This window comes from Danio aesculapii, chromosome 24 (genome assembly GCF_903798145.1).
Source record: "Danio aesculapii chromosome 24, fDanAes4.1, whole genome shotgun sequence".
In the NCBI taxonomy this organism is placed as follows: domain Eukaryota; kingdom Metazoa; phylum Chordata; class Actinopteri; order Cypriniformes; family Danionidae; genus Danio; species Danio aesculapii.
The window spans coordinates 27,018,667-27,032,772 of NC_079458.1; the positions used below are offsets into that span (position 1 = coordinate 27,018,667).

Here is a 14,106-nt window from a genome sequence, read left to right on the forward strand (position 1 = left end):
ATTCTGTTGTTCATGTCGAGGACTTCACCAGTCACTGTATACATCAGAGGACAATTTGCAGTGAAAATAGGACAAACGTGATGTCAGATTAATTTTAAAGAGCATGCCATATCCTATCACTCCGAACATTTGAGCTTCCTTCTCTTAGACAAAAATGAGAAGAGGAAAGAAAGGAAGAATACACAGAACCTGGTGTAACTGCTGCATGCACTAGAAGACACTTTTTACAAGTCCAAGTACAATGTCAGTTTTGAAGCTGTTAAACTATTCCCTATATATTATATTATATTATATTATATTATATTATATTATATTATATTATATTATATTATATTATATTATATTATATTATATTATATTATATTATATTATATTATATTATATTATATTATATTATATTATATTATAAGCTAAATAGATTATGAAATAAACTAAACATCAAAATGTTATGTGCAACTTGTAAAGAAATATAGTAGAGGAGTATATTAACAGTGTTGGGGTAATGCATTACAAGTAATGTGAGTTATGTAATATTATTACTTTTCCAAGTAACGAATAAAGTAACACATTACTTAAAAAATAAGTAATAATATTTGAGTTTTTGTAATGTAATGTAATGTGAGTTACTTTTTAGTTTAGTGAATTCACTTAATTCACAAAATTGCTTAACTATAATGAAGGAGCCTGCACTGTATATTAATTCCCCAACACTGTATATTAATTTACAGTTGAAGTCTGAATTATTAGCCCCCCTGAATTATTAGCCCCCCTGTTTATTTTTTCCCCTATTTCTGTTTAACGGAGAGATTTTTTTCAACACATTTCTAAACATAATAGTTTTAATAACTAATTTCTAACTGATTTATTTTATCTTTGTCATAATGACAGTAAATAATATTTGACTAGATATTTGTCAAGACACTTCTATACAGCTTAAAGTGACATTTAAAGGCTTGACTAGGTTATTAGGTTAACTAGGCAGGTTAGGGTAATTAGGCAAGTTATTGTATAACGATGGTTTGTTCTGTAGACAGTCGAAAAAATAGCTTAAAGAGGCTAATAGTTTTTGACCTTAAAATGGTTAATAAAAAATTAAAAACTGCTTTTATTCTAGCCAAAATAAAACAAATAAGACTTCCTCCAGAAGAAAAAAATATTATCAGACATACTGTGAAAATTTCCTTGCTCTGTTAAGCATCATTTGGGAAATATTTAAAAAAGAAAAAAAAAATCTAAGGGGGGCTAATAATTCTGACCTAAAATGTATATAAAATGTATATAGGGAGTGGTGAACATACAGTAATGAACTTAAACACTACAAACTGAACTACACTGTTCCTATTTACTGTGACCTTTTATGTGAAGCTGCTTTGACACAATCTACATTGTATAAGCGCTATACAAATAAAGGTGAATTGAAGTGAATTGAATTGAATTAATGCATATGGATTTTTTTTTTTAAATAAAACCCATCCATATGCACTAAGATAACCACTACTGTATATATAAATACAATATAACACACCCCCTAGTTTTTCACAATTTTTGCGTAAAGTTTTTGCAATAAAGATAACATGAATGAAATTTGCGGACAATTTGGGATATATAAAAATATAGAAATAAAGCTTCTTAAGATCAGATCTAAAATGGTAGAGATTAAGCCAAAGGAAGGTTGTATAACTCTTATTTGTATTCACGATCTTACTTTCTCTCAGATTTCACTCCCAGGAGCATCTGACATCAGGTACCTCACTCAGGATATGTGTTAGGGCTTCCCCTATCGTAATACACCAAATACACAGATGGCCGTAAAATTCGTCAATGGCAGGGAAGCGTGTTCTCTCGTCAACAACAGGGCAAGAGTTAAACAAAATAATTTACTAATTTGACGCATATCATAATACCAGCCATACATGTAAAGCAAAAATAATGTCCTTTAATTCAGTCAAGTCCAGCGGCCGTCATCCTTAAACCAATCTCCATCACTGTAAGCTACTGTACTTGCTTTTCTGTCTGTTCCATTGCTCTGTTTGATAGATTTTTCCCACTTTCTTTTGCAATCTGAAGTGCGTCAAATGCACAAAACGCCCAATTCGCACCACAGGATGTCTAATCCCATCTTTGCATTGACTTTACATGTAAATCACTCGCGCTTCAACCGCATTTGCTCACTCCACAGGTTGCAAAGCAACCCCCCCCCCCACCTCTTTTACATTTGTAATGTAATGATTGTCAAATACATCACATGTGCTGCGGATGCAACGTCTATAAGTTATGTAAAACAATTAATTGCATAGTTAACTGAAATAAATATAATTTGATTATATGGTTTGGAATTGGATGTTTTGTGAAATTATTTAAATTTTTTTGTCAATATTTAGCATTTAAATTAAGAATTTGGCAGGATCGCAAAAATTTGTGACTATTGATTTTGCGTTGGATTCAGCGATCACAAAACTGCAAAAAACTACAGCGTCTGTTATACACACACAGTGGTGATTATAATTCATATGGATTATTAGTGGAAAATTGGTTGATTAATTATTTTTTATGCTAATAATTTGAGATGATAATATATATATTTCGTAATTAAAATTAATTAATTGAATATGTTTACTACAATTATTTGAATTCGATGTAAATCATTTTAATACTAAAATTTATCATTATATTTTACATTTATAATTGTTTACACAACAAATACAATGCTTTGAGCAAAAATAGTGTTCCCCCTTTAACCCTTAAAAAAATTTGGATCACATTTCTCCTAATGTCACTAGTTAACACTCTCAATGCATTTTTTTTCCTCAACACATCTCAGAATTTCTGAAATATCAACCTCTATCAATTGGTAGATATATCGAAGAAAATCTGAAAAAAAGAAGTGTAAGACCAATTTTTTTTTTAAATATTCAAAATAACTATACTAAATCATCTTTAGTTGTTGAAGTGAGCCATGAAATATTTCGTATTCTCATTTAACATGTTTTCTTGTTGTTGTTTTTTTTACAATAAAGCCAAAATCAAGTGTAGTTGTGCAACAAAATTAGTTTGATTGAATTTTTTATTTTTTTTTTATTTTTTTTGTAAACCAACAATGCTGTGCAATGTGAACAATAATTTAAAACAGTCATTCTTTAAATAACTTTAAGAGTCAGTAGTGACAATTTTTTAATGACAAAAGTCAAACTATGGTCAACCATTTGGTAGAGTAGGCAGTTTTAAGGAAAGTGCAAAATAAGCAAATATAACTCATTCTCAAACCATATTAAGTCACACAGTTTCCTGTTTCCATGCCATTTTAATGCAGTGCGAATTTTAAAAGATGTAACAGTTCTCCTGATGAGACACTTATGTTTATCTGACACGCCGCCGTCACCGAGCGCTTTTTAAAATTTCATCATATCAGCAAAGAACGGCCGACAAAACCTGAAATTGCTCATTGGAGGGAGAGTGAGGGAATTCCTTATGAAGCTACTGCAGAAAGTCTTAAAAATCCTCCATCAAATATTTACTCCCATTTATTATTTAGACATTTATAGCATACATTAAAAGCCATTAGTTTCCAAAATAAACAGGTGATGTGATGTTTTTTTTTTTTTCTATATGCGTCCTTTCATCTCGTCAGAAAGCAGAGGAAGTTTTTTTTTCATTATTTGTTCATTTGTACGACATTGGACATGACAGTGTGCAGAGTGTTTTTGGCATTAAAGGCAGACTTCACATGCTTTAGTTTAGTTAACATCAGCAGAGACAAGAGGGGAAAGAGGTGAACGCGCTTTCGCTTGTGAGTGTGTGAGCTCTTGGGGCTCTTGTAGTCTTTGCTCAGTCAAACTCGGCCTGACAGATGTCTCTATCTTGTCCGATCTCGTAGTTCAGAGCGGAAAAAAAGCATTATTGGTTCGTCTGAACAATCACAAAGGTGCATCGTCAAACTGATCAGAGGCAGAGGTCATTATTAAAGCCCGGACAGTCCAGATGCTTTATGACTGATGTGAAGCGTTTGACATTAGTGCGGTGAAATCTGAAAAACACGCACATTTGACATACTGAATGCAGCTTACTATTCATAAATAAATACAATATACACAATATACAGATTGTTCTTAATTATTGTAATAATCAGACTGAAAATGTTTTATATAAACGTTTCATGATTCACTTTTTTGAAAAGTATACTTTATTGTATAACTATTGTGAATTATGTATATATTGTACAGTCAAAATTATTAGAGAAATTTCATGTGAAAATGTTTATTTTTTTAATTTTCCAAGTGCTGTTTAACAGACCAAGGTATATTTTTACAGTATTTCCTATAATATTTTTCTTCTGGAGAAAGTCTTATTTCATGGAAAAAAGCAGTTTTAATAAAATAAATAAATAAATACAGGGTATTGCGGGGTATTCCAATGTTATTTACATTTACATTTAGTCATTTAGCAGACGCTTTTATCCAAAGCGACTTACAAATGAGGACAAGGAAGCAATTTACACAACTTTAAGAGCAGCAGTGAACAAGAGCTATAGACAAGTTTCAGGTGTGTAAGAAGCAAAAAGTGTGTAAAGTGAAAAGAAGTGTGTAAAGTCTAAGAAGCAAAGCATTAGAATTTTTTTTTTTTTTTTTTGAAAGAGTACAGTTAGTGGTATAGCCAGAGAGGATTCACTCGATTGAGTTATCACTCGATCGATTGGCCATTATCAGTGGTTATCAGCTGATAGATATGGGCCAGTAGGGGTCTTCTGTGCCTGCTAGTCTGGAGTCTTCTCTATTAAAATAGCTGATTAATCATGAGAATTATATATATTCTTTATTAAATTTCCCATTAATTGTATTTTATTAACGTCTACCCCTACCACAACCCTAAACCCAACCATCACAGTAATGTAAAAACAGATCTGGAGTCTTCTCTATTAGAATAGCTGATTAACCATGAGAATTATTTATATTATTTATTAAATTTCCCATTAATTGTATTTTATTGATGTCTACCCCTACCACAACCCTAAACCCAACCGTCACAGTAATGTAAAAACAGATCTGGAGTCTTCTCTATTAGAATAGCTGATTAACCATGAGAATTATTTATATTATTTATTAAATTTCCCATTAATTGTATTTTATTGATGTCTACCCCTACCACAACCCTAAACCCAACCGTCATAGTAATATAAAAACAGATCTGGATCTGGAGTCTTCGCTATTAGTAGCCTATAGCTGATTAACCACAAGAATTGTTTATATTATTTATTAAACTTGCCATTAATTGTATTTTATTAACGTCTACCCCTACCCCAACCCTAAACCGTCACAGTAATGTAAAAACACGTCTTCTCTATTAGTATTGCTGATTAACCATGTGTAACAGCCTTCTGAGCCTACTAATAGGTGCAGAATGCCCCTGCTGGAACATATCTATCAGCTGATAAGTGGGTGCTTAAAAATGTCTTAAATCTCAAAAGCTAAATTTTAGGCCTTAAAAAGTCTTAAATCTAATGAAATGTTGTGTTGCAGGTCTTAATTCTTTTTTTAACAGGTCTTAATTTTCTTTTGCTCATGTATAGCTACCCAATCCGGCCATTAACACTCATACGATCACCAACAAGCAATCTCAATAAAACCTTTTATTTTAAAAAATAGAATTTTTTAACTGTATTTACCATAATGTTTTAATTGCTTTCCTTGAAAAAGGTCTAAAGAAAATTGGCACACTGCAACTTTAGCTCTAAAAAAAAATGATTGTACTTTTTTTTTTTTTTTGAGAGCTAAAGTGGCAATGTGCCGATTTTCTTTAGAATTTTTCCACTGTGTTTGTTTTTGATAGGGCACCTGCCTTTGAGGATCTCAGATGTGTGCACATTTCTGTTTTTTTAATTACTTTTCTTACAGTAACATTTGTTTAAATGTTCTCCATTTACTTACTGCTGAGAATCCTGACCTGACTTATATTTTTTATTATTAAATCATTAATAATGTATTATTAAATGTATTAAATTATAATCATTTTTTGATAGGGCAAATGAAAATCTTTTCCAACTGGGATATTCGAAAAAATCCCTAGCATTTAGCCCTGTATAAGTCTAAAATTCCATTCATAATGGTCTTAAAAAGGTTTTAAAATTCTTAAATTTAACTTGAACCCGCAGAAACCCTGTAAATAATAATACGTTTTTACAATGAGCTACAAAGCAATCACTACTATCCAATTAACCTAATAATGTAATAAACAGTCTTTAATTTGCACTTTTAGCTGAATACTAGAATCTTGAAAATATAATTGTACTGAAAAAATGAGTAACACTTTAGTTTAGGTCATAATTCATGGTATTAACACACATTAACTACCACTACTAGCTTAATAAACTACTAATTAGCTGTTTATTAATAGCTAGTAAGGTGGAAGTTGGGTTTGGGTTTAGGGTAGGATTAAGGATGCAGAATAAGATCATACTTTATAACTACTAATAAACAGTTAATATCTTAGGCAAGTAATACGTCAGTAGTTATTAGCATGAATTGTGACCTAAACTAAAGTGTTACCAGAAAATGATATACTGTCACCATTGAAAAGACTAAAGGGTAACAGTTTAGAATAAGGGTCCATTAGTTAATGTATTTACTAACAAGAACTACGAATAATCTTGTAAAGCTTTTATTCATCATCGTTTAACATTAACTAATGCATAATGTATTAAAATCCAATGTTATGCTTGTTAACATTAGTTAATGGACTCTGAGTTAACGTGAACTACGTTATTTAACTTAACTAACTTATGAATAAGTACCAAATAAATGTAATTTAAAGTGTTACCGACTACAGAAATGTTATCAAAAATAGTTTATTAATATAATATTTTATTCCTTTACGCAACATCTTCGGTCTGATTTTAATTGTAATGTAATAACATGCTGCTTTGGAATGATAATCATTGTTAAAAGCGCTATACAAATAAACCTGAATTGAATATAAATGCGAATAGATTTATTAGATAATCTAAATCAAATCCTGATCTCTCATTTGTTTAGTTAAATACGCCATACTCTGTGCGACAAATTCAATTTTCCTCCTTTTACACGGCACATTTCACAGCCGTTGCTGGAACGAGGCTGCTTTTGCATGCGCCGCTGCTCATGAGATGTCATATCATCACATAATTGCGAGATGGGAATCGTTTTTCCACTTTTAAGCTGTGTGAATTTACAACATTAATCCACACCAGAACACTAGATTCGCATCAATGATTCATGTCTCAGGCTGCAAAGCTGCCATCTGTAATTTGCACAACAAATTGGGCAGAAGAGCTGCTTAACATGACTGTATATATATTTAATCACACCTACTTTCCCTTCTCGCCGCCTGGTTCATTTCTGTCTGAAGGCTGTCCTCCGTATTCATCTGGAAAAAAAAGACAATTCTGCTTCTTACATGACAGTTTTTGAAATGAGAGAGCAGTGAGAATTTCAGTGTTCAGTAAAATATCCAGCCCAAATGTTAGTGACCTGTATTAATTACATTTATGACTTTTGTTAGTGGCTGTTTAATAGAGAGATGATTTTTTTAACATAATTTATGATAACTAAATTATTTTGTCTTTTCCATGGTGACAGACAGTATGTAATATTTTACTATTTGGCAAGATACTAATATTCAGCTTATAGTGCAGTTTAAATGCTTAGCTAGGTTAATTAGACAAGTCCTTGGTAGGGCCAGACAGAATCTGCGCAGTATATTGTGAAAGATCTGCAGATTTATGCGGAATGATTTTGGGTGTATCGTAACAAAAAACGTAATATGTTAAATAAATAATAATAAATTTTTTAACTTTTGTTTAATATTTACAATGAAAATCCTATTAGATACATTTATTTGGCAAACAAAGTAGGTCTCTCATATAATATATCTACCATACAGTTGAAGTCAGAATTATTAGATTAGATTTTTTTTGACTTTGACTATTTTTTTCTTTTATAAATATTTCCCAAATGATGTTTAACAGAGCAAGAAAATTTTCACAGTATGTCTGATAATATTTTTCTTCTGGAGAAAGCCTTATTTGTTTTATTTAAGCTAGTATAAAAGCAGTTTAATAAAATAAAAAAAAAGCATTATAAGGTCGAAATTATTAGTCCCTAGTCTACAGAACAAACCATGGTCACCATTATTTTGATGATCCGTTTGTGGAATTTCAGTTACATTGCAACTAATTCTCATTAGATTATAAGTAGACTGTTAGGTTAGGGTTAGTGTAAGTTGACATGTACTTGCATGTTTCTTATATGTCTGTTGAAAGAGCAGTGCAGACAGTCTACTAATACTCAAATGGACCATCAAAATAAAGTGTTACCCAAACCATTATTATATAATAACTTGTCTAATTACCCTAACTTGCCTAGTTAACCTAATTAACCTAGTTAAGCCTTTAAATGTCACTTTAAGCTGAATACTATTGTCTAGTAAATATCTAGTAAAATATTATGTTGTCATCATGGCAAAGATAAAATAAATTATTAGATTAGTTATTAGAAATGAGTTATTAAAACTATTATGTTTAGAAATGTGTTGACAAAATATTTGCTTCATTAAACAGTAATTGGGGCAAAAAATAAGCGGGGGAGGGGGCGCTAATAATTCTGACTTCAACTGTATATCTACTAAAATACAGGAATTATTACTTTACAAACTGTATTGTAAGTAAATAATTTGAACGTTTTCATATTAGTCAATAATATTACTGAAATTAATTTAAAAACTGAATAAATATAAATTTGCACACATTTACACGCAACTAAATAAATAGACTTAATGATGGGCTAAAAGTCTACGAATTTCTGCTTTTTGCAGATTCCTGTGGGCCTAGTCATTGGACAGCAGTGGTTTGTTTTGTAGCCAAATTCTTAAGGAGGCTGATAATATGAACCTTTTTTTTTAATAGAACTGCTTTTATTCCAGTCTCACTAAATTAATTAAGGAAATATATAGAAAATTTAATAACTATATATAGGAAATACTGTGAAAATGTTCTTGCTGTGTTAAGCATCACTTGCAGGAATATTGGAAAAAATGATTTAATAGAATTTCATAGAAGGGCTAACATGAAAGTTAATACAAAGTATCAGTAAATATATTAATAATGTTAAAAGATGACAAAAATGTTCTTTAAAAAATCCTAAAAAGTTATTTTCAAAGAATTATTGTTTTCAAAAATCTATTTCCATAATGGATACAAATTTTTGGAGATGATTTAAGATGAATGATTTCTAAAGGATCATGCGTCTTGCATTGAGGACTGGAGTCTTGAAATTTAGTTGTGCTTTCATAGAAATAAATGCAATGTTTTGAAACTAAAATGAAAAATAGTTATTTAAAATTATATTAAAAGTTATATTTAAAATATACGCTATATTTGTGATGCAGTAAATTCAGCCTTGGTTAGCTAGAGACTTTTAAAAATATAATATTTATCACAATTTAGAAAAATCCATTTGAAATGATCAATTATTAGCAAAAAAGGTAGATTTTATTTTTAATAACTTTTTTGTTTTGTTGTTAAAAATATTAATTATTACTTTTGTAAAAAAAAAAAAATGCATTATTATATTATTGATCAGTTATCCTTGCTCTTTTTACTGCTACTACTACTATTGTTACTAATAGTAAAACTAATAATAATAAATAGGAAGTATGTAGTCACTGTTAAAACATTGTGATAAGGTGTATTTCCTGCTGTCTCTCTCCAGAAGCTGAAATATTTCACTTTTATTTTCTGACATTGCTGCAACAAACAGAGTCTAGAATTAAGAAGTTAAATAATACACAACTTAATAAATAAGGCATCCAATATGCCTAGACTCTGTTAGACGTTATTGTTTCCCGCTCGGCTGGATTTAACAGGGTGCTGTCACTCATCTCCGTGCTGGAAAAAAGCGTCTTTGCGTTTGAGGACCTGGGAGAGCGAGGGCCTTTGCCCCCGCTTCAGGCGTCTTTTCAAATGCCAGTTAAGATTCCATCAAAGGTCTCCTCACAGGAGCCTGTCCAGGAGTTATGGACCAAGAGAGACTGTGTGTTGTTTCAGAGAGCAGCCGTTCACCTCTCTCCCCTTCGCTCAGCTGGGCTTTTCTCTGTCTGCCTGACAGATGTCCATGCGTTGGATAGGAGCGCAGGTCAGGGAACTCACTGAAACATCTTTCCATTAAAGCCTGTGCAAGACACACCTGCTTCAGCACTTTGGAAATCTCCACGTTCAGTAGAGTCATGGGAGACTAAAGTTCTTTTTGTGGATCTTCTGTTACTATACTCTATAGCTGGTTATACAGTTTTTTTTAGATCAGTAGATCTAAGCCGACCTATATATCAATGACAGCAAGTGGAGACATACTATCTTTTTTTTAGCAAAGCATGCAAACTAAAGCTAAAAACGTGTTTTCTTCATGTTGATTTATGATATAATGTTGTATATTGTAGAAATATTTTACCACATACTAATTCATGTCAGCAAATATTTAAACATTCTGTAAACATGCTAGTAACTTATTGATTGTAGCATAATGCTAAAAGATGTTACAAACATGCTAGCAATTTTTTAAAATACTGAAAACATACTAGTAACATTTTAATCATAGCATAAAGCTAAAAGATGTTAGTTACATGCTAGTTATTTTTTAACATACTGAAAACATGCTACTAGCATATAAACTGTAGCATAATGATAAAAGATATTGGGAACATTCTACAAACAAGCTAACAATTTATACATACTGAAAACATGCTAGTAATACATTAACCATAGCATAATATTGAAAGATGTTAGATACATGCTACAAACATGCTAGGAAACTTTTAACATACTGAAAACATGCTAACACATTATCCGTAGCATAATGCTAAAATATGTTAGTTACATGCTACAAACATGCCAGGAAATTTTTAAACATACTGAAAACATGCTAGTAACACATTAATCGTAGCATAATGCTAAAATATGATAGTTACATGCTACAAACATACTTGGAAATTTTTTAACATACTGAAAACATGCTAGTAACACATTCATTGTAGCATATTGTTAAAAGATGTTAGTTACAAGCTACAAACATGCTTGGAATTTTTTTACATACTGAAAACATGCTAGTAACACATTAATCGTAGCATAATGTTAAAAGATGTTAGTTACATGCTACAAACATGCTAGGAAATGTTTTAACAATGAAAACATGCTAGTAACACATTAATCATCGCATAATGCTAAAAGATGTTAGTTACATGCTACAAACATGCTAGGAAATGTTTAAACATAATAAAAACATGCTAGTAACACATTAATTGTCGCATAATGCTAAAAGATGTTAGTTACATGCTACAACATGTTAGCACATTTTTAAACATACTGAAAACATGCTAGTAACATATCAATCATAGCACAATGCTAAAAGATGTTAGATGCATACTACAAACATGCTAACAAGTTTTTAGCTAAATTTCACTATAATGAACCCATGGTTAATTTTTGTAATGATTTCCAGTTTCATTTTGTTATTTGTTTCTCACTTTTCTTTCCAAAACAGACCTTTTTTTGTATTATGACCAACCAGCTTGTCAAACTAGAGCATAACTGAAAATACATCCATCTCCTCGTTTGTCATTATTTCCATAATTGAGTAAAAAGTCAAATGAAGATCTAAATAACATCCAAAATATATTTGTGTAGCTAAAGTGGCTGCTGTATCAAATTTAGCTATAGCTTTACTGAGTGCTTTGTTTAAACAAGTGTGAAACTAGTTACCGTGACAAATTCTCCATTATTGTTTTTTGTACAGAAAGCAAAGTTTCAACAGCAATAGCAAAACCTACATATTAGACTGATTTGCCTCCCTGGAAACCCTTTAAACTTGCAGACATATTCAAAAGTGAAGGTGAAAATGTATTAGCATTAAACATTAAATGAGCATCAGGGTTGCTTGAGGAAGATGTCAGAAAAGCGTATTAAAATGTGTGTGCATTTGAGTGAATAATTTAAGCCATCTGTGAATAAATAATGCTTTTAATGTTTTACCGCATGCTTGTGTTATCCATTTGACAATATGTATTAAAGTCTCTCACACAAAACAGAATTCCTAATCATATGTGATGCTGTCTGTGGCTTTGATTATACATAAGAGCTAGAGAAGAAAACGGCAAGGCCAAATAAATGACTCATTCTTTATGCAACCCAGGCTCATTGGAAATACGTGCCCAGGGCTATGTTTTTGTGAAACGTCAAATATGTTGCTTTGGCGACTTTTCCTTACAGCTTGTGATGACAAATCCACTAGAGGCCGCTGTTTTTATATTTCCAAATCTAAAATACTTTACTGGAATATGTAAATGTGCCATTTATACACATCAGTGAGAAGCTAGGGGTTTGTCGTGCATTTATCCTCTTGCGATTACAAACCATAGACATGTTTAAGTTTTTTTGTGTTGTATTTATTCAGTCCTGCACAAAGAATCACATGAAAACAATCTTTTATTCGTAGATAATATGTATGTCCATGTGTGAAAAGTAACAAAAGATCTGTACGTCATTTTGCTGTAGCAAAGATTACCCAGAAACAGCAGGCAAATGTATGTTCGAAGCACGTTTTTTGCAGTTTCACAAAAACGTAGCCCAAGGCACATATTTCCAGTGAGCCTGGGTTGTCTTTATGATATCAGTCAGGTGCTTGTTTGTTTTTGGACCGGCCCATGGAAGAGTCCTCTTGGTTCAATGCATCATGGGTACAGAGAGTCAACAAAAGTGATGCATGAAGACCTAAAAAAAGCTCTGTGAAGTTAAATTAATATATTTTGATGCGATAGAAGCCACAAAAACTCTCTGTCCCATTGGCAGCTTGGACCAGGAGACCCCTTTCAGGCAAATGGGTCAGACAGGAAACCCCTCGCCCAATCCGGGCACTTGAGTAAGCTTGTTCTCTCTCAATTCTCCCCCAGACACACCATCCTGAGAAGCCACTTTTTCCTACCACAGGAAGCCCAAGAGAACACTATAGCTAGCAGTCTGACAGGCAAACTGAACCCTGGCCTTTTATATCCTGCCAGGTTCGAGAAGTTGGACATCACCCCAAAAAGCGCCCAGAAGATTAAGCCCGTGCTGGAGCGCTGGATGGCAGAGGCGGAAGCCCGCCATCGCTCCGGTATGCAGAACCTGACCGAGTTTATCGGCAGCGAGCCCTCCAAAAAGCGCAAACGCCGGACATCTTTCACGCCGCAGGCCCTGGAAATCCTCAACAGCCACTTCGAGAAGAATACTCACCCTTCCGGTCAGGAGATGACGGAAATCGCTGAGAAACTGAACTATGATCGCGAGGTGGTGCGCGTCTGGTTCTGCAATAAGAGGCAAGCTTTGAAAAACACTATAAAGAGGCTCAAACAGCCTGAGGGACTTGGGCCGGTCGCACCGATGGACCCTCTGGTTGATAATATGGAGGAACACCCGTGAGCATCCAATGCGATGGTGAAACTTCTGATGTTGGGGACTTTAAAGAACTGGACGATTGCTATCCAATGACCTGTCGATTGGATGAACTGTTGACAAAGGCTTAAAGAATTATTGTCAGTGTTATCATCACAAAAGCAAAAACCAAAAAAGTCAAGAAAAAAAAAACAGAGAGTTGTGTGAAGCAGTTTGTGGGATCATATTTAAATCAAGGATGGTGAAGAAACTACTTACCAAAGTTTGTTGCATCTGATTCCTAAGGTTTTTTAATTGTAAATGTGTTTTACATTTTTACATTTTTACTGGGGAGAAAAAAAAAAACAAAAGAAAAAAAGGAACAAAAATAGAGGGTTGGGGTTGGTGGGTGTGACAGTCAATCTATGTCTTATTTTATCACTTGGGTTTTTAATGTAAATATTTATGCTAATCTGTCACCAAAATTGAAATCACAGGTTCCAAAAAAAATCTAAGTTTATTTCAAAACTTCACATTATTTCTGCTGTCTGTGAAGCCATCGTCTTCTGTGTCATCGGTTCATTAACATTAAGGCATCAGCCAGTGAAGAGTGCATTTGGGAGGAATATTTTGCTAAGAGATTCTCAGTGAATATACCACTTGTACTACATTTGTTGCAG

The 14,106-nt window shown here is 32.5% G+C and overlaps 1 protein-coding gene across 1 annotated transcript in view; it reads left to right on the top strand.

The window, feature by feature from the left end:
* Positions 1–13,679, top strand: part of pou6f2 (POU class 6 homeobox 2) — a 200,640-nt gene extending 186,961 nt beyond the window's left edge. The window contains exon 10 of the mRNA XM_056451160.1: positions 12,967–13,679. Coding sequence (XP_056307135.1) covers positions 12,967–13,474 — 508 coding nt within the window. The 3' untranslated portion in view covers positions 13,475–13,679. The remainder of the gene's footprint in view (positions 1–12,966) is intronic.
* The last annotated feature ends 427 nt before the right edge of the window (positions 13,680–14,106 follow it).